We start from the raw sequence: 21,648 nt of genomic DNA, 5'->3' as shown, positions 1-21,648 counted from the left end.
TATTATTATTTGTTTTTAAATATAAGCAATCTCACTTCCAAGGCTGCCTCCTTGGCTCTTCAAATAGTTTTAAAGAGTGTAAAATATTGTGTATTTAATGTGGTTTGGTTAATGTAATGGCTAAAGGGCTGTTTTGTTTAAAAAATGCACCAAATTAGTCTGTTTTTAATTTATCATAATTCTAAACAATTGGTGACCATTTTGATTCATTTTGGTCTGTAGTGTAGAGCCAGAGTTATATTTTGTCTTTGGCACTAACTTGGACACTCTTGCTGTAGTTTCTTAGTCCAAAAGGTATTAAGTCATGAGATGATGAGGGGAATGGGGCCAAAGAACATTTCAACATTTTCAACATTTTTCTCACAATCCTACAAAACATTTACAGTATTTCAAGCTGTCAGATGGTGCAAAAAATGCAGCAGAAGCCCAGAGGTGTGAGAAGCAAGTTTGAGATCCTGTATCAGCTCCACTCTCCACTCCCTCAACAACTGCCACTGAGAGGCTCTTGACCCCCAAGGTCTCCAGTGGAGCTGCTCTGCAGCCAGGAGTCAAACTGTGATTGTGTTGGGCAGCTCCCAGGTGTGAACGTGTGAAACTGCATGAATGTGAAACAGGGGGTTCCTGCAAATGTGCGAGCAAGTGCAGTACGCTTTCCCTGGATGAATATAAATAATAAAGACATATTTATAGTATTTTGGAGGTAATTACATGTCCATCATTTCACTTTGAACACACTGATTGCAGCAAATCTTTTTCACTGGACATTTATTCAGTCAGAATGGAACAGTCTGATACTGCTGTGTTGCTGCATTCTGTTTGAACTACAGATGTTAATACAGAGTTTTCCAAATTTTGCATTATGAACTTGTGTGTAGGCAAAACTGTCAACATGGCAATCAAAATAGATAGTATCTGACCGAAACACAAAACACACAGATTCAACATTTACAAATGTGTGCCCATACTTTTAGAATAAAAGAATGGAAAAATGAATACACTGAAGGAAAACTAGTAGTGTAGATGAAGTCCATCCACATCTCTTTGAATACAGCTCACATTTAAAAATGTGTAATAAACGTAAAAACAAATCTCCATCAAATGCAGGTTATATTATATTATATGCTGCTTTGAATCATTTGTGTGTAATCAACATTTAAAACATATGTACAGTATGGAAACAGTGTGTCGTCAGATGAATGCAGAGTCAGTTGAGGAACACTGTGGACAATGACAGAAGTTTAAAACATCCCTTTAAGCGAGTGAGGAGGTCAGAGGGTGCACGAGGATATAATGAGCAGCCCAAATGGGGGTTCCTCCTCTGAGAAGTCCCCTCTCTTCCTGTCTAACCCCCCCACCCGACAACACACACACACACACAGGCAGGAAAACACATCATACGGTCAAAGTAAGTTGTTATCTCGGGTAATGCATTGTCCAGTGAGGCAAGACTGTCCACTCTAATCACATTGTCTATATTTCTGGCGGCAGAGTAAAGTTAATTTCCTCCTAAGATGAGGATACAGGGTGAGGTTTTTAAAATGTCTCCACTAATAGAGAGGGGCGGAAGGGTAGAAAGGGCAATAAGATTTGACCCACAGCATAAATGGATTCCCAAAGGACTTCTTTAAAATGACTCTTTTGTTTTATTCTTTTCATTCTTCTACATGCAGTATAGAAACTAAATAAATACTACTACTAAATACTGGGAAAACTGGCAGACAGTTGGTAGCATAAACACACTCAAATGCAAATACAATCCTTTTTCAGTGATTAAAACATGTTTATACAAGACATATTAGTTAATAACACATATTTTTTGTACCTGAAGTGGTCTTCATGGCCATGCTGAATGTGGCAGGTTCCTCCATTAGAGCAGGGGAAACTAATACAGGCATTGATGGGTATTTCACAGTTTTGACCCTGGAGGACAGGAGAGGACAAGGCAAGGCAAGGCAAGGCAAGGCAATGAGGTTAATACTTGAATTATTTAATACATTTTTCTTCAAGAGATAATTTCACTATTCAAACAAAGACAATACAGTCCATGGATGCATTCAAACCACTTCACTGCTAGCACTTCTTTACACATTCCCTGTGAGATCTCTCCCTCTGACTCAATATTACATTCTGCTGCTTACAGCTCTCCCTTTCTGGTGTTCATCGCCATTTACACTGACACACAACAAGCAGTGGAAGTAATAAGCTACATACCAATGATAATAAACAAAAAGCCTAACTAACTAACTAACCAACCTCGGTGGTTCAAGGGTAAAAGCACTTGCCCACCACTGCAGAGACATGGGTTCAGTCTCTGGCACCAGCCTAACGAGTGAATACAGTTGGCAGTGTTTTTGGGCTGGGAAGTTGTTGAGGGATCATGTTTTTGTCACTACAGTAAGAGAACTCCTGCTAGTGACTCCTGTGAGGAGAGGGGTGGTGGATCTTCTACAAAAAAGTAAAACAAAGTAGGCATTTTTCTCCATTACTTAATGTTCAGATAGTTACCATTTATTTTTGAGGCTTTGGGACCATAGATTTTTTAATATTTTATTTGTGGTGAAAGAAAGAGAGATAGAGGGTTTAATAAATCTATTCTGGTTAGTTAATCTTAAAATACAGTAATTTCTTAACCAACCGCTCTACTTTCCAAATGAGCTTTCATTGTTGTTCTTTTTCTCCCTCCCCTCTTACACACATTCACAATTATCAGCTTACACATATATATGTACTGTGGCACAGCCTACTGCCCTGATTCATTGCTCTTTTTACCACACACCTGTTTTCTAAATAAACAGCTTTTACTAGGAACTGTATCATGTATCAGAGTCCTAAGCATACACATACTCTCTCTCTCCACTCTGAGCCCTGCGGCTGTAGTTTTAATTTCAAACGACCAAACCTTTGGCAACCAACACACCCACTTCCTCTGATCAAAGCAGAGAAGAGGACCTTTATGCTCGTTTTCCCTCTCCATCCATCTTCATTATTTCCTCCTCTCTTTTTTACTGTAGCTTTACTGCTATTTGTTTATGTTTTGTTCAATCTCTTTCTTTCTACCACTCCCTATTTCTCACTTTTGCTTTCAATTCAATTTTATTTATATAGCGCCAATTCATAACAGAATTGCACTTTTCCTATAAAGCAGGTCTAGACGGTACTCTTTATAATATTATTTACAGAGACCCAACAAATCCCACCATGAGCAAGCACTTGGCGACAGCGGCAAGAAAGAACTTCCTTTTAACAGGCAGAAACCTTGGACAGAACCAGACTCAATGGTGGGCGGCCATCTGCCACTGCCGTGTTAGGTTTTGAGAGAGAGGGAGAGGGAGAGAGAGATGTTTTCTCTCTATTTCTCTCACACCATTTACCCCTTTCCTACTACATTTATTTCTCTTTTCATATACACTGGTGTGAAAAAGTGTTTGCCCCCTTCCTGATTTCTTTTTTTTTGCATGTTTGTCACACTTAAATGTTTCCGATCATCAAACAAATTTAAATATTAGTCACAGATAACACAAGTAAACACAAAATGCAGTTTTAAAATGAAGGTTGTTATTATTAAGGGAAAACAAAATCCAAACCTACATGGCCCTGTGTGAAAAAGTGATTGCCCTCTAAACCTAATAACTGGTTGGGCCATCCTTAGCAGCAACAACTGCAATCAACCGTTTGCGATAACTTGCAAGGAATCGTTTACAGCACTGTGGAGGAATTTTGGCCCACTCATCTTTGCAGAATTGTTGTAATTCAGCCAATTTGGAGGGTTTTCGGGCATGAACTGCCTTTTTAAGGTCATGCTACAGCATCTCAATAAGATTCATGTCAGGACTTTGACTAGGCCACTCTAAAGTCTTCATTTTGTTCTTCTTCAGCCATTCAGAGACCCCACAACAACATCCAAAGAACTGCCTCACTTGCCTCAGTTAAGGTCAGTGTTCATGACCACTGTACAGCCACCTCTCTCACTCTATCGCCCTTAGTTTAAAGTGGTCATTTTATGCTTTTTGGCCTTTTCCCTTTTCCTTTATTGTGTTATATATCTTTTTTGTGCATTTAATAAGTTTGCAAAGTGAAAAAGCCCAAAGTCGACCCCAAAAGGAGTTACCCTCTCCCACAGAAAACACTGCTCCTGAACTGCCTGAAAACAGCTCGACTGTAGTTCAGCCTTTACTTCCATAACCTATCTACGTCACTATGTAACACGCGTTGTACTGCACACCTAGTGGCTAGTGTGGCATGCCCTCAAACCAAGCAACTTAGAGTGGAGGCTGGAATAGTTCAGTTTGTGGTATCACTATATCTAGAAGACGCTGTATTTGTCAGTGCAAGGGCAAATTTTCTTTGTATTGTCTTCCAAAGGACGATGAATTGAAGAGTTAGCAGTTACAATTTATTTTAAACACTATCCCTCAGAATGACAACCCCAACCTTTTTTGTGCTCACTTCATTTTACCAAGGACTGCTGCGTGAACTGGCAACAGTTCAATTCAGGATTTTCTAATGCTTACTACTCTGTTTGGCCAATCTGGAGTTTCAGAATCACAACCTGTAAGTATGCTTTATTAGTTGTGGATTATATTTAAAAATAAACAAACCAACCTTTACGAACCTTTGGAGTTGTAGGTTGTAGCTAGCCCAGCTAAAGTTGTAACGTTATACCATGTGTTAAAGCTAGTTTACTAACGTTCAAATGGTTTTGCTAATCCCCTGTAGGCCCATTTTTACCTGAAATTGTGTTGAAATATGGCGATGGGTTGTGTATTTCAAGATATGGAACAATGCTGTTGTGTGAATGTGGAATTATGAGTAACTTATACCAGCTGCTGTGTTACGGTCGCAGTCAAATGTAGGCCTCTGCTAACTTTGTAGTCAATGTAATTGTGTTCAAATGGTTTTGCCCACAAGTACGTAAAACTGTATAAAAATGGCGATTGCTTTTCGATCCCAATATATTGAACAGTTTCCAAGTGTGCAAGTGGATGTATGTTTATAACATTACATTACAGGCTGACATGTGTGGGCACCAAAACCACTGTAGGTCTCAACTAATTTGGTAGCGTTAGCTACCGTTATTGTGTTCAAGTGGTTTTGCTAATCAGCTCTAGGCCCACCTTTACCTAAAATTGTGTAGAAATATGCCGATGGTTTTTCAATAAGATGTAGAACAGTGTTTCAAGTGTGGAGGTGAATTTATGATTACAAGCTGTTATGTCGGTTAGTTGCTTTATTACGTGGAGGCCGTTGTCATAATCAGCAGTATATTTGGTCCCTAGTTACACAACCGGGGCTGTATTTGTCTAGCAAAAGGATATTATGATGTGCATGTGTGTACATTTGTTTACATGCTAAATGTGTTGACTGCTGATTTCACTGGGGATAACAATGTTAGCTTTGCAGATACTGAGTCTTTTCATGTGATTTAAAAGTTGTTTTAATTACTTGATATGTCTAGTTACCGGATGAACTGGCTTTGTTTTGGATCGTCAGGACCCACCCTACTCTGCTTCTGATTGGCTTGTAGTCCTTACCTAGGTACTGCGCATGTGCAACTCTCAACAAAGATTGAATAAAAGTGAGATATGCAGTATGACAAAAAATATGGCGTTTTTTCAAAATTAAACCATGTAAACCTATTCTGGTACAACCTCAAAATAAAATTATGAACCTAAAAATGGGCATAATATGACCACTTTAAGTTTCCCTCACTTCTTTCTCCATCTCTCTCTCCCTCCTTTGTTCTCTGCCGCTCCTTCTTTGATTCCTCTAACACATTTTAATTAACGTTGTCCCAATGGACGCCGACACAGAAAGGAAAACATACACACGGACATGTACATGCACAGGCGCACGCAGACACACACACACACACACAACAGTCCCTGTTTCCCAGTCTGTGACCTTGGCAAGTGATGTTTTAATTAAAAGCAAGATTAAGGCTTTGTCCTCCTGTAAAAGCCCAAAGGTTATGAGGTGTGTGTGTTCACATGAGACCATAAGTGTATCTTTAAAGTGCTTGCACACACACACACACAAAATCTCCCACAGAGGCTTGAACCTACTGATCTCTACACACACATGCAAACAAACTGGAAGTTAATCCAATGTGTACATACACACACATGCTTACATATATTCCACACACACTCCTCCAATGCAAATCGCCCCTTCATTAGTAGATTTGCATGTTTTCCCTAATGCAGGGTCTTGACAATTATTACACCCTTGTCTTTTGATCAGTCAGTACCTCCAGTTTAGCCAGCTGCAGTCATCATTTCTCTATTGATGAACAGGTAGATACATTATGCATGCAAGGCCGAAGCTAAGCCTGATAATACTGCTAATACCACAGACTTATGCAGCACCGCTATCCATCTATACCTTTCACACATGCAGCCAATTCCATGAATCAGGCAGCAAAAGTTAAAAAAAAAATAGGTTACACTTTATTTGTATAGTCCGCCTACAGATAGTTTATAGAGTATTTGTAACATTTCAACAGTTTATTAGTTGAGATTCAACAATGTTTCACAAATAAAACTGTTTTCTAGGTTCGGTTAGGTTTAGGCACAAAAAATATCTTGGTAAGTGTATGTTCATGAATTGTTACATATACACTACTAGCAAAACAGTTGAAATGTTACAAATACTCTAACACTTAATTTGAATAGTCTGCCTACAGATAGTTTATAGTGCTGTGCCGCCTGGATTTCAGAATTCACAAGCTTTATTATACAGAGGAACCACCAAATAATGGTTATTTATGTGACATTGTAGGTACTAGGGATCAGGAGATAGAACAAGGCAGTAACATTGTGAGGGTTCAAAGATGGATTTGTACTGCTTCCACACCTGCTAAAATATATTTTCACTCTTGATGAGCCACTTAGCTGATTAACATAACAACCAATATTTACCACAGCAATAAAGAAATTAAAGAGCCAATATAAATTTGCATGATGCACCATAACAGAGAACACATGTAGAGCTAAATCAAAATGACATGATAAAGTACCCATTCACTTACAACAGTTAATGCATTAACATTTTTTTATATACATTTAGAGAAAATATTGATTTGTACTCTGCAAATTCACCATGATATCTTTAATATTTAGTTAACTGCAGTGCTTTTGAGATGAAGTAAAGCTGTCTTCTACTGTGGACTAAGAACCAAAAGGTTTGCTAAGCCCTGCATGTTACCTCAGGTTACCCCCTTCCACTTAAAAGTGTCTCTTTCTCTGCTGCTATCTAGTGTCTCACCTTGAATCCATACGGACAGGTGCAGTGGTATGATCCAGTAGCATCGGAAACACAGGTACCATTGTTTTGGCAGGGTGCTGCCAGGCAGGGGGCACACTTTGACATCAGACTGATATCTACTGGACCTGAGAAAGATAACAGATACAGAAGCAGGCAAAGACATACATATTTAGTCATATTGTGTTAAAATGCTCTCCCACAGACATTTAATGGATGGTGTGCTAAAAAAAGGCCTTACAGTATAAGAAAGGTAAGAGCTTAGGAGAGCAATAAATGCGATTTGTTTCAGAGGCCAGGACATGTAGAAGCAAGAGGAAGAGAGTATTTGATTCAGTGTAATGATGTGAGGTAGCTCTATACTCAACAAGAGTTTGATCACATGATCCACTTTATACTCTCACGCTCACTTTTAGACCGATGGGCCATTTCAAGATTGTGATTTTCATAATCTGCATGTTTTTGGACTATGGGAGGAAACCAAAACACCCAGAAACTGTACAAAAAGACCCTAGTTCACTGGCTTGTGTTTGAACTCAGAACCATCTTGGTATTAGGCAACAGCACTAGCCACTGATCTGCAATGCACATAATCATGTAAATATAGAACCCCTGGTAGCCCTCCTCACCTAAAACAGGTCAAGAATAAAATACTTCAACAATCTTAACAAGTACTATAGAAAGAGTCAGAATACAGAACTGATTCACTCTCAGTATAATTGGTATTGACATGAATTTTGCTGCCACATACTGTATCCCTATTTTAAACACCTTTCTGTGTACTAATCTGACTGAATATAGGGATTAATCCAGTGCTAAAACAGGTCAACACTGACATGTATGGACAAATAATCCAGAATAAAGAGGAGACTATTTACCTTTACACTGAAATCTGTTGAGTGGTGTGGTGAGCAGTAGCCTGTCAGCCATGTCAGGAGGTCCAGTACAACGAGCAATACCTACAAAAACACACTTAGTTGACATCAACAGCATATTTTGCAACTTCTCTTTACACATAATATGATATGTATGTAACAGAAAATGCAATATTTAGGTTACAGATATTTCAGTAACATTTTGACTGTGATTTTCCTTCTTACCAGGCTCTTTAAAGCCAGCCTTGACCCACTGAGAGAGCCAGCGCAGGTCACAGTTACAGTACAGGGGGTTGGCACCAAGAGCCCTAGACACACACACATGCTTAAAAGTATAATCTACAACACTTGCATCCAAGACACTTATACACACAAACAGATATTTGTTGCTGCACTTACAAGTGGGACAGAGAGGTGAGGTGGTTGAAAGCTCCTTCTGGTATGGTTGAAAGGTCGTTACCATGGAGAGTGCTGGAGGAGAGAGCAAAACAAGAGTGTATATGAATATTAAACATAAACCTGACCTTGTTACCAATTCAAGAGGTCACTTTTTGACCCATTGTTAATTGTAATATGTAGTTAATTAATTTTATTAAGTATTAATTGTTTCTTTATAATCACACTTTTTGCAGCAAGGAGAAGAATGTGAAACCTTTAACTTCAGCTCAGGATGTTACTAGTTATTACTGCTACTTCTTCATCTACTTACACTCATACTATGACTAATGCTGCCACTATTACTTCTTTTACTAGTGTACTTGTATTGACTGGTCTATATTTAGATCAAAATCTTGAAGCTGTATTATGGGCTTGCCCATAGATTTCAGTGCACTATTGACCAATTTTACAATGAATATCTAAACAAACCTACTGCCTCAAATCCATCATATCAGAAGTAAATGAAAGGGACAGCCCAGCTGCCTAATACTCAATTTTCAGCAAACTAATACACCAACCCTGACTAGCTGCATGCTAAATTATTTAAATTAGTTGTGGTTCCTCAGCTGCAGACACACCATCATCCCCTTCTATAATGGAAAATAAATAAAATATTTATGAAAGAATAACACAAAATAAACAGAAAGCTTATTTTCATTGTTGGGCAATAAAGCTTGTCCTGGGCTCTGAATGGAATATAAACTGTCTCATATGGTCATCTGGCAGACTATGGAGTGTGAGTGTGTGTGCGTGCGTGTGTGTATATGAAAAAAAAAAATTGTGTCACAGGGACAAACTGCAGGCTGTGATGTGTATCGGTGTGAGCATGTGCATTTCTGTTTTGTGCTTTTGGGTTTTTGTGCGTGTGTTTATGCGCGTAGATTTGTGTGTGTGTGTGTCAGAAACTTTTGTCTCCAAGGGCTCAGAGACTGCAGACTGTGTGTATCCTTTGTGTCTTGCCATTTGAGTGTGTTGCCTGCTGGATATAAGTTCACATTCCATTAGAGCGAAGGGCTGTAGCAGGGGACAGCTATCAAACCACCACTATTGGAAAAGTGTGTGCGTGTACGTGTGTGATTTTTGTGTGCATAATTCAGTGTGTGCATGTTCGGGTCAGTGTGTACCAGAGTGCGCAGCTGTGCATGCAAGTGTACGAGTTTGTGTGTGTGTCTGCTTAATGTCTGTGTATCCGTGCAACTTTACGTGTTTGTGTGCATCACTGTGTGTGTGTTTGTGCATCTATATACGGTGGTCTAACAGCCCCCGCGTAAGGCTGGCCCAGAGGGGGTTGTGGGTAATGAGGAAGTGACAGTGATGGCTGCCTGGCAACCAGTTGCTATGCGGGGGCAGAGAGGGATCAGTCCCCACGGCAACATCAACTAAAATGAAAGGAAGAAAGGAGGGAAGAAAAAAATAAGCGATGACTAAACTTCTGTAAGGTGAAAGCCTTGTAAGAGATACAGTCAATATACAGAGAAAAGGTCAGAAACAATGCTGACTTCTTAGAGGGTGAAAGACTGACTTTTTCTTTCTGAATAAAAAAATGTGCCAAGAAATGTCTACAGAGAATAATACAAGGTAAAAGTATCGGATCTCTAATCATTATTTAATGTTGACAGGGTTTAAGTTGAAAGTTATTTGTAATGAATGTAAAATTCCAGCAGTGGATGTCTACCTTCTTAATTTTGAGTCAACAGTATTACTAACATACAACGTTAAGATTATCAGCCTCAACACTGCCATTGGCATTAAATAAATATGTCAGAATTTGCATCAAAAACATTTTACCACTGTAACCACAGCAAGAGCTTTTAGACTTTCCCACCACAATTCTTTCACTTCACAGTCTGGCACTGGCATATGTGTCTCACATGCTTATGCCCTCAGGTTCTCTGGCACGAGTCTGTTGTTCCCAAGTGCAGGACTAAAACTTTTGGTGAGGCAGCTTTTAGCTTTTACGCCCGAGCCGCTGGAACAGTCTGCCGGAGGATCTGAGAGCAGCTGGAAGTGTTGAAATTTTTAAACAAAAACTGAAAACTTACCTCTTCAGCCAGGCTTTAAGACTGGTTTGTAGACATTATTTACTTTATTTTATTCACTTATGTTATTGTATTTATGATTGATTTTATTAGTTTTTATTTTGCTGTCTTTCAAAATATTTTTCCAGTTTTTGGTCTAGTTTTTATCAAACTCTATTTTATTATTATTATTATTATCATTATTAAAGCTTTTAATCCTTCTCTCATTGTCATCATTTTTATCTTTGTTCTGTCTTTTAATCAATTTGATTTAATTCTATTACGGTGTACACTGCTCACTTATCATGCTGTCAGTCATACGTGAAGCACTTTGAACTGCACTAACCTGTATGAAAGGTGCTATACAAATAAAGTTTGATTGAGTGCTGAGAGTAGAAGCTACTTTAGAAAATCCCTTCCAACATACTTACACTATTCAGTAAAGCAAAAAACGAAAAAAGCAGCATTGTCTTTGCGATACAAAACATCAGGGATTATGGACAATGTAGTCTTACTTTTGAGGGCGACTACCTCTAGCAACAACAAAAGCTTAAATGGTTAAATAAATAAATAATGAATAATTTTTATATGACCTCTAGTTGCTTGTGACCACTTTCTTCTATAAAAAATAATCCTGTTGTGTATTATCGAGAGTAACAGACACTGTTGGAAAGAAATGCTGCTGTTAAATTTCTTAAATCTCATTTTCTGTTCATCCTCTATTATATTGGGATGGAGGTGTAAATTTCAGAGGTGGATATTAGGAAACTTGTGGTATAAGTTTTCTTGTCATTTGGGTAAACTGACCTTTTAAGAGATGCTAGAAATAATCTTAAAGAGTAACTTAACACCCCCTGAAAATCTTGTTTTTGCTGACCTCCAGTGATTTAACTTCTCATCTTGGTGCAGTGATGTACAGGTGTACACCAGGACCCTGTGACATCACTGTTGGGTGTAGTTTCCCATCAGTGATTCTGGGTGTGGTCAGAGGTGAAAAAGGCTTGAAACATTTAACCAAAGAGGGCGCAAAAAAACTGCTTTTCAGTCTGGTGTTAAGTTACTCTTTAACCACAAATTTATTTAATATACCAAGGTATCACAGTTAAATTAACAATGATAACTTACTATTTAAAATTCTACATATGGCACATATAAGAATCAAAAGAAAATTCTTTGAGCAATGGAGGCACAAGTGTGTACGTGTGTGTTCATACTTGTGTGTGTACCGCATATACGGTACGTGTATGTTCATGTTTGTGTGTGTGAGAGGATGGTCAAACAGTAATATTCACATGCACATTGTGCGTGTGCACGTGTGGGTTTGTGAGACAGAGGGTGGACAACCAGATGGATGACTGAGAGAAACAGAGGCTGAAGGTCGATTCATCAAACACAACATTGGGTGGAGAGGGAGCGAGAGAGCGAGAGAGAGAGAGAGAGAGAGAGAGAATGGATGGAAGAGAGAGAGGGAGAGACAGAGTTAAGGGATACAAGGGGAGAGAGGGGCCAAAGCATGCAGATAGAGAGGGAGTATTAAAGAGGGGATGAGAGATAGTCACTTTTATCTTTTTTAGTACCTTGAAACAACAAATGATTGGGTGGCTGTGACTCATTTTGTGACTGGATCTTAACATGGCTCTCTGCCTGGCACCAGGGGAGAGATTAAACTTTGATTTAGCTTAGTATTATAACTAGCAAAGGGGAGTGTTGAATATTGAATTCACTGCGGCACTTGAAGATGAAGCTTGCTACTCACAGCAGGCGAAGTGACTTGAGCCCGTCGAAGGCATGAACTGGGATGCAGCGAATCTGGTTATAACTCAGGATACTGGAAGACAAAGAACAAGAACAAGGTCACAAGAGTTTCTGACTCAGGATGCTGTGCTGTTTCACAATAATATTTTCTTGCATATACTCATTTAATATTATTTTGTCTTGTCTTTCAGACTACAAGAATACATAAAATTAAGCAGATTTGGCGTTAGAATAACAAGACCTGTAGCCTCTGTAGGGGAAGGGGAAATAAACAAGGGGGCCACATTGTAAATGGAGAAGAAAAAATAAGTCGAGGTAAAAAACTGCCAGAGGCAAAGATGAGCCTTTTGGGATGTCAAACTCCCACACCAAGTTTTTCTCTTTTAAAACTGCTAATGAATCAAAAATTAAGTTTAGCAATGAATGAAAGTGAAGGAGACAAACAGGACACATTTCCGATCAGGGTCAAATGAGATAAAGTTGGCTGTTTCAAGGTGCTATCATTATTTTAACAATATTTAACATGGAGCCCAATAATAATCCTGGTGTAAAAAGCTGACTGTTGTTGTCTGATGTGTACCTTTAAGACACTAGTAGCCTAGAACATTGGTTCTCAGCAGTTTTTGGCTCATTATGCTCTACAATAAAGTAATGCCTTATCATAATTACTGATTATCAAGCGGCCTAAAGGTGTCTCAGAGGAAAGAGGAGAAAAACCCCAAAATCTTTCTCATCTCCCACTTCCGGTTAACAACTTCCGTAGAAGTTAGAGAAAGGAGCCTAACAGCCAATAAATCAGCAAATTAAGAAAATCCGATGTGGAAAGTGAAAGGAGAAACACTCTCCTCTCCCTCTTCAACTCTTCAACTAAGGCGTTTAACTCAGAAAGTGTTCCACTGATGCTATCTAGGGGCTAACAGTAGAAGCTTGTGGTTGCACTGGACAGCTCCCATGTGTGAATGAGTGCATCTCTATGAAATATGAAACAGGGTGATGCTGGAAAAGAGCAAACAGTCAACTTTCCCTGGACACACAAAATGCCGTAAGTAGATGTAAAAACCATGTAATAGATAAGATAGATAAGCTAAAGGCAAAAAAGAGACAAACTTAATAAAAGGAATTTGTATCTAAGATAGAATGGCAGCAAAGAGTTGATGAAAGGAAAATTTAAGAGGAGCTTAAGCAGATTATAATTTAACAGGTTCATTGAGTGAGTGGCAAAAAAGTGGAAGGACAGTTTTGAGAACTTTTAGAGAGGAACAGGAAGATAGAAGAGCAATATAGTACATGTGTATTAGCAAGGAGAAGAAGAAGATGATACAAGAAGATACAAGAGAAGCTTGAAATGAGACAGTGGAGAGAACAGATAAATAGGGGAAGAAGTGAATTGATATTTGGGGTAAAATGAGGACAGAAGTGGAAAAGCTAAAAAGGGAGAAGTAAGAAAGAAAGTAAGAAAGACAAAATGAAAAGGGGAGAGAAAGATGAAGATACAGACAAGAAATGGGAGAGAAAAGAAGAAGCAGAAAATATGAAGAAAGAGAGAGGAGAGAAGAGAGGGCGATTAATCAAAGTAGAGAAGGAAAAAACACTGATTTATCTAGTGGTTTTTAACCTTACACACACACACACACACACACACACACACACAACCCATCAAGACATGGGCGGGGATGTGTGTATGCATGACTAGGTGTGTCTATTGCCATGGTAACTTACAGTGTGGCTAGTTGAGTCATGTTGCTGAAGGTATACGAGGCCAATGTGCTGATGCTGTTGTTGCTCAGATCCCTGTGTAGGTACAAGCATACAGTAAATGCACACAAACAAATACACACAGACAGAACATACCGCATATATGCATCTGTCTGCACAAGTATATATGTATTCTGTTCAAGGTTATGTTAGTGGTACATACACCAGTGACAGCTGCTTCAGGACTGCCAGCTCCTTGGGCACAGATGTCAGCATATTACCCTCCAGGTAACTGCAAGGGAAGGTGCATAGTTAATGTAGTATGTATTATATATATACATATTACTATTATTATATATATTATACACAAACATAGGCCTATGGGGGGGAGAAAATATTAATATAGCACACTGAAGTTTTGGTTTTACAACTTCTGTCACATTAAAGAGTGCGGGAGATGGAGGACATTAAAGGCAGATCAGAGGAGTGGGGTATGAGTTTGGGATTTGTTGGTGGGACGTTCAGGTGTGTGCTACAAACTAAACATAGTTTGACATTTTGGGATTTCAATTCAATTCAATTCAATTCAATTTTATTTATATAGCGCCAATTCATAACAGAAATTATCTCATTGCGCTTTTCCTATAGAGCAGGTCTCATTCACACACACTCACACACCAAAGGCACAGCCCTCGGGAGGAATTTGGGGTTCAGTATCTTGCCAAGGACACTTCGACATGTGGCTGGGGGAAGCCGGGATTGAAGCGCAGACCTTCCGATTAGTGGACGACCCGCTCTACCTCTAAGCCACATCCTATTGACTATTCCTATTCCTTCCTAGCAAAGATAAACATTTGTTAGACAAGACCAAGATTTTATTTTTAAATAAATGGGAGAGACCGAAAAAAGAGGACTCAAATGTCAGGACACAAATATGGGAGGTCATGTATGACACTAGACAAGACCTCTTTGTAAAGTAAATGTTGCTTGTACACTGATGTACAGGTAGGATTCTAGCAACTATGTTACATTTTCTGCATAAGTGAATGGCAGTGAAAGATTATCCCTCTGAATTCACTACACAGCCAATCAAGACGGGACAAGATGACAAGATTACAAGTGTTGGGGTGTGAACCTGTCCCGTAACAGTTTCATCATGTAGCTTTAAACACATTTCCAACCACTGCAAAGATACAATATTCACCTACTGATCCTTCTGAGTATGTGAGAAACAAGTTAACAAACACAGTATACACTCAAGCACACACACACATTTTATGATCCATTGGTCTCTTTTCCTCTCTCTCTCAGGTCATAAGTAGGTCATGTGGACAGTATGATGGAGTATCTTCTTCAGCCTGATCAATACCTAATCACTGCTATTGACCCCGCAAGAGGGGTTTCTGTATGTGTGTGTGTGCGTATGTGTGAATTTGTTCACCTTCCGTACGAGAGATTTTGTTCTTACTTTTTTCTAAATTTCCTAATCTCGATTAACATTGTTTTACCCTTGTTTTATCCTACATCAATTCTAACAATTACTGTCATTACAGACATTTCCTTTATTGGTCTCTTTCTTTATTACAGAGATTCCTACTAGCTTGAAATTAACAACAAAGACAAGTTACAAGATGTAGCAGCTGTAACATACAAGGAAATCATGAGGCAAATAAATAATTAAAATTATTATTAACTGTTTTAGATAATTACACATACAAGAATATTTGTTTCTCTCTTGTCAGTGTTTATTTGAGTACAATCTATCTAAAAAAGGACATCACATTATTGTACTAGGCAAAAGTTTGGAAAAACTTTCACTGCTCTGGCAAATCTTTTAAATGTAAATGTGGACCTTGGCTTCTTTAGAGGTATTTTTGGCATTATAACATTGGAAACTGAGTATTTTTTAAAAGCAATTGTAGAAATATTTTTAAGAAAATAACCCAAGGACACTTTCTGGTATCCCCTCTCAGGTATCTGTAACTGCTCTGGCAGTCTTTCCGTCTCTCTCTGTTTGGCAATATAATGTATTAGACAGTATTTGACTGTGCGTTGCGGATAGATTTAAATATCTGCGGTGATTTATAGATTTATGACACCAACATCCAAACAAACACATAAACACACAAGTACCTGCAGCACTCATAAACCCATTAAGTCACACAGGAAGAAAGAAAGAGAGAGATAGAATTGTGTTTGTGTGAGTGTTCACTAAATTAGTTCCTGAAGCAGCAGAAAGCAAACTGCTGCATCAATATTGAACTGCAGCATTGTGTGGTTGTGACTTTGCATGTTATTGGAAAGCAATTATTGATAAAAATGCCCATTTCTGTTTGTGTGCATGTAAATGTCTGATGGTATGTTCATTGGCTTTTGTGTGTCTGTATATTTGAACAAAAGTGAACGTGTACATCCTTGTGTTTGAGTTTGTGTGTGTGTATGAGTGCGTGCACGCGTGACTCACAGCTCCGTGGTGTCCTTGGGAATGCCCTTGGGCAGAGAGTGCAGCCCTCTGTTGCTGCATCGCACCACGCCATCTGAGCACGTGCAGACGTCAGGACAACCAGACGCAGGAAGACAACCATTATCCTCAGCACCTGGAGAGAGAGAGGGGGGAAAGAGAGAGACAGTGGGATATTAGGGAGATACAAAGAGAAAGAAGTAGAGGGAAGAGAAGGATACAGAGAAGGACAGACAAACTCAAAAATGGACAGAGATGAGAAAGAAAACAGTGAGAGGGAAAAGGGAGTAGGAAATGAGACAGACCGAGGGATGGAGGTTGGGCCAGGTTAGGGCAAAAGGAGGGAGACAGAGAGAAGAGAAAAGGGAGAACAAAGAGAGGTAGAAAGAGAGGGAAGCATAAAGACTGAACTGTAAGTGTGGCACTTGGTCAATTCAACTCAGCACTTTTACAGAGTACTTTATAATCCATATTAAATGACCAGGGGCTGCTAAAATCAGCTACACTGGTGTGTTTCAACAGCTGGCTCAGGACCTGCAGGCGGGTCACAGTGATATTAAAAACCCTCAGATGATTCTGGAGAAACACTGAGCAGATGTTGACAGGACCGCCTGCAACAACTTTGAAAAGTCATGTAAATAGAGCAACATAATTAAGTTGTCACAACATCTGTAGTCATCTGTAGCTATACTACCTGCATTGTTTTGTCATACCAAGATGTGAATATCCTTCAAAGTCTTATTGTTTAGAGTAATTTTTTAACATTGCATGATATCATATTTATCTGAAAATGTAAACCTTTTTACGACAAACTTATTTATTAAAGATTGGTGAACCTGCAACTTGTACATGTTAATTTGTTGCTTTTTGTCTTTAAATTGACACCTTTAGTCTTGCTATAAAAAACAGGTTTTTAAAAAATGGTTGAATTAAACTGAACAGTTGTACTGTTAGAAAGTTCAGGTTATGCAGCTGCATTCCACACACACACACACACACACACACACACATGCACAGATGCTCACAAACACACTGTAGGGACAAAAAACATCTGAGTGATTGTAATCGTTTAACACTCAGAGATAAGAAGGATCACAGACTAGAGCGTTGTTCTTGGCTTAAAACGTCTTCCATTCCCTTGACTGACAGACAAACACACACAGCTTTAATCTAGCCCTGCAGGATTTAAATACTTGAACTGTGGTCCCAAATGTAAAACAAGCTGAGTTAAAACCATAATGGTGGATAATGAAGACTGGACACTAAGCCAATCATAACACAACTACAATCTGAGTTTGTGTGTTTGTGTGTGTGGAGGGAGAAAGAAAGATTAGGAATGAGAAAAGTTTATATACTTATCTATGTTCATACTTCGTTGTGTACTTGTTACTTTGTGCCAATATGCCCCCATGTGCTGCAACGATATACATGCACGTGTGTAAGCACAAGTGTACGCACATGCTGAGTTTGGTGCACATTTAGTTTGTTAAACAGCTATCTCCCCCTGTCCTATGGCCATTTTCTCATTCACTTTGCAGTTTTCTAATTGTGCTAATGTCTAAATGTTGAGTAAATGGGCGCTTATGTGCCCCTGTGTAGATCAGTGTGTGCATATGAGTGTATAGGTGTGTATCTTATCTGATGTGTGTAGCTTGTGAGTCCACAGGGAAGTGTAGCCGTGGGCTGACTCACTCTACAGTTGGCTGATTGAACTAACATCTAAATGTGCGCTAAATATCTTCTCACAAATTCAATTAACTTTACCTTTCCCCCGGCTGCCACTGGACAACTTAACAGTCATTTTACTCAACTATAAATAGACCGGACATGGGGACCTTGGTTGTGTGTGTGTGTGTGTGTGTGTGTTTCTTTGCTTCTATTCTTTTGAGAACCAGTTTGAGATTTACACCTTCAGAGTGTGGACCTCTTACTGTCGCCAAGAGGTTATGTTGCCCCAGTTTGGTAGTTTGTTTGTCTGACTGTCAGCAGCATATCTTCAAACCTTTGAGGACAGTTGGGCCTTGAGCCAAACAACAATTGATTTGATGTTGCTGATGATCTAGATCTTTGATTTCCATCATCAAACAATAGTGTTTGACTATGAGATAGAAATCATATCAAATTGTAGGTTTACAAGGTCAAAAAACCTAACATATTTTGCACAAATGAATTTCAGTAGTTTTGCTCCTCAGTTCTTACTGATTAATTTACATTTATGGCTTTCTGTATGTTGTATTATGTTGGTTCATATTAGAATTATCATAGAGTTAAAATTAGACATTTAATATAACCATTGTAAGGTTCTCATGAGGACAGAAGTATAAGAGCTTGAGTGTCAGCCATTCGAATTTATGTTTGTGCAGCTGAGTGAGTTTGAAGGTAGATTTGTGTGTGTGTGTGTGTGTGTGTGTGTGTGTGTGTGTGTGTGTGCAAGCAAGATGTAAGAATGAATATTAAGATCTGATAGCATCTTAGAGTTTCCTTACTTGGGCCAACCCAGCTAACTACTTTCCAAACTCATTTTCAGTAAATGGTTGCAGCACAGCTACAGGAAATTAGAAAACTGTAATGAATTCAAAGAAACTCAGGAGGAAGAGAGAGGTCGAACAACATGGAAAGAGAGAAAAAAGAGAGATCGAAAAGAGTTAGTGTAAAGTGTAAAGCTATAAAGAAAGAAAAAAAGGAAAAAAGAAAGAAAGATGTAATAGTCAGGAGAGCCAGACCACACTTTGTCTATGGCGTCAAACTTGGCGGCCACGCCAACAGCCTAAGTCGCTATAGGCAGGCATCGTCGTGGTAACAGCAACCTCACTGTAGAAACCACAAGCTGATGTCATCTACGGCTGCTGTTTGCCAGTAATTACTGATCATTCTGTCCTCACAATACCCCGCTGAGGATGTGTATGTGTGTGTGTATCTGCTGGCTTAAGACATGGGATGATGGAAGTTTTTGCAATGACAAGACAAGAATCAGGACTGAAGATACGCCCCAGTCGAGTCCAGTATAAACCAAAAGACCCGACATACCTCATAATGTTACAAGATTTCATTGTGGTATCAGTAAAAATGAGAAAAATAGATTTTCCTTATTGAGATGTAGGAATAAGGGCTTAGTCTTAGGGCAATTAGGGCAGAGTATTCTCTGTTGGCCTTTTGCTTACCACCAGATGCTCCACAGCAGCAGGGAATTTCTCAGTTTCATTGGAGTCTTATTTGCCTTCCTCCCATGACTGACATTCATGTCTCACAAAAGACTTTAAAAAACGTTATTAAAAGTTATCATTATCACCAAACATAAAACAACTTTCCTTGAGAAAATGTCCTCTAAAAGGTCTTTCTTGAAACAATGCATTCAGTAATTGTGATGAGTAAACATGATGCAAAGACACATTTAATTTACCTTTCAGTCACTTGACTCATGCTCTTATCTATACAGGACACATGACTGCTGAGTGACACATGTCATTTGTTTCAGGTTTCAGGCTGTGACCTTTCCTGACACTCCAGTGTAATTGCAAATGATAGCTGCACATCCTGTGGAACTTAGTAGACCAATCACTACAGAATGTTAGTGTTAACCTTCTTTTTGTAATGTTTTATGTGTAAGCACTGTTATTTCCACTTATCTTAATGGAGCCAAAAAGAAAAACTAAGTAAACCTTTAGAAGTGAGTGCAGTGTGAGAGAGAGGCTCACCGTCGCATGTGAAGTCTGGGGAGGCCACGTCCTGGATGGGGATCTCCTTCAGGAAGGCTGGTTTCTGACAGCGAGGGTTTCCACTGACCACCCTGGTCTTCTTCAGCCACTGACCCAACCAGGCCAAATGACAATCACACACATATGGGTTGGACAGGAGGTTACTATGAAAATAAAGAGGGGCCGAGATACAGAGAGAGAAGAAAATCATTGAAACAGGGTCAATGCAAAACAACAGAAACAGACACCAGTATTGGAAGCTTTTTATACACGTTGCTGCACAATTGTAGTTACAGTACATGCATTTTTCCACCATATAATGAATTCATCATGGCAAAATAATGCACATTTGCTAAATATTTTCCCTAAAATTTTCCGTCCTAAATAAAATATTCGTGCATAAATACGATATACAGACAGGACTCATAATAGGACTGTGGCTTAAAAACCAGTGCAACAAAACTGACAACAGTAAAGGAACACAAGGCATAAGAGAAAGATAATTAGCTACTTATTTCAGGAGCTGTTCCAAATTATCATAATAACAATAATAATGATAATAATAATAATAACAACAATAATAATAATAGTAATTTGTATGGTATACTGTCCACTGCAAACCACATAGATATAACTGTTGTTTTTGGTCAGTTATACACTTGAATACATTTAGATGGGAGACAAAGAGAGGCAGTGAGGGAGAGGGGACAAAAGAGAAAAGGTTATCAGTTATTTTTATTCATTTTGTGAAGTACAAGAGAGATTGAGAATGTAAAAAAAGGTGGCAGAGTGAGAAATTGTGAAAGGGAAAGAGAAAAGGTCATCTGTGCATTTTATTCATTTTTGATCACCTCTCATTGCATTCTGTTGCTTTTGTAACACTGCTCATGTAATATTTATACTGAACCATATTTAAACTGAATGGGGTGGGACGAGGCATCAGCAGCGCATACTATACTATATACATAAGTTTAAGCTGCTCTAGCCATCTTAACTCTGCTGACACTTCCAGGCTTGAAATGGGCAATAAATATCAAAGGTGTTGGGTCTTCTGTTGCAGCCAATTCTCTTTTTAATATTATAAAATTTAATTTTACCTAAAATTCTTCTCTGGTGCAGCATAAACAAAAGTTTTACAATGTAAAATGTAACAAAAATTAAATATATTAATCAATCCTGGAAATTATTTAACTGTTTTAGGCAACTTTGTAAAATTCGAAACTCTACCAAGTGACATTTTCTTCTCAGCTCACTGCCGTTTTAGATTCAACACAGTTCAGTGATGAATTTCAAAATATCCACAATAAGCTGTGGGAAAAAAAGAGATTTAGGGGTGCTGTTGCATTTGGTAGTATAACAATATTACGAGTTTAATGAGAAACAAAAAATTCCTTCCTCTTTCCTACCTTCCAATGACAAGAGAAGTGGAAAAACTTAGGGAATTCAATTTT

The 21,648-nt window shown here is 38.7% G+C and overlaps 1 protein-coding gene across 4 annotated transcripts in view; it reads right to left on the bottom strand.

Moving 5' to 3' along the window:
- Nucleotides 1-21,648, bottom strand: part of slit3 (slit homolog 3 (Drosophila)) — a 252,796-nt gene that overhangs the window by 27,209 nt on the left and 203,939 nt on the right. For all 4 annotated transcript variants that reach the window (XM_044204612.1, XM_044204611.1, XM_044204614.1 and 1 more), the window contains 10 exons: nt 20,198-20,361; nt 16,506-16,638; nt 14,265-14,333; nt 14,066-14,137; nt 12,348-12,419; nt 8,535-8,606; nt 8,361-8,443; nt 8,139-8,219; nt 7,264-7,388; nt 1,823-1,920 (listed from right to left, as the gene is read on the bottom strand). In XM_044204612.1, coding sequence (XP_044060547.1) covers nt 1,823-1,920; nt 7,264-7,388; nt 8,139-8,219; nt 8,361-8,443; nt 8,535-8,606; nt 12,348-12,419; nt 14,066-14,137; nt 14,265-14,333; nt 16,506-16,638; nt 20,198-20,361 — 969 coding nt within the window. The remainder of the gene's footprint in view (nt 1-1,822; nt 1,921-7,263; nt 7,389-8,138; nt 8,220-8,360; nt 8,444-8,534; nt 8,607-12,347; nt 12,420-14,065; nt 14,138-14,264; nt 14,334-16,505; nt 16,639-20,197; nt 20,362-21,648) is intronic.

The sequence above is a fragment of the Siniperca chuatsi genome, linkage group LG8, assembly GCF_020085105.1.
Source record: "Siniperca chuatsi isolate FFG_IHB_CAS linkage group LG8, ASM2008510v1, whole genome shotgun sequence".
NCBI classification, from domain to species: domain Eukaryota; kingdom Metazoa; phylum Chordata; class Actinopteri; order Centrarchiformes; family Sinipercidae; genus Siniperca; species Siniperca chuatsi.
This window is presented reverse-complemented; position numbering and strand designations above follow the sequence as displayed.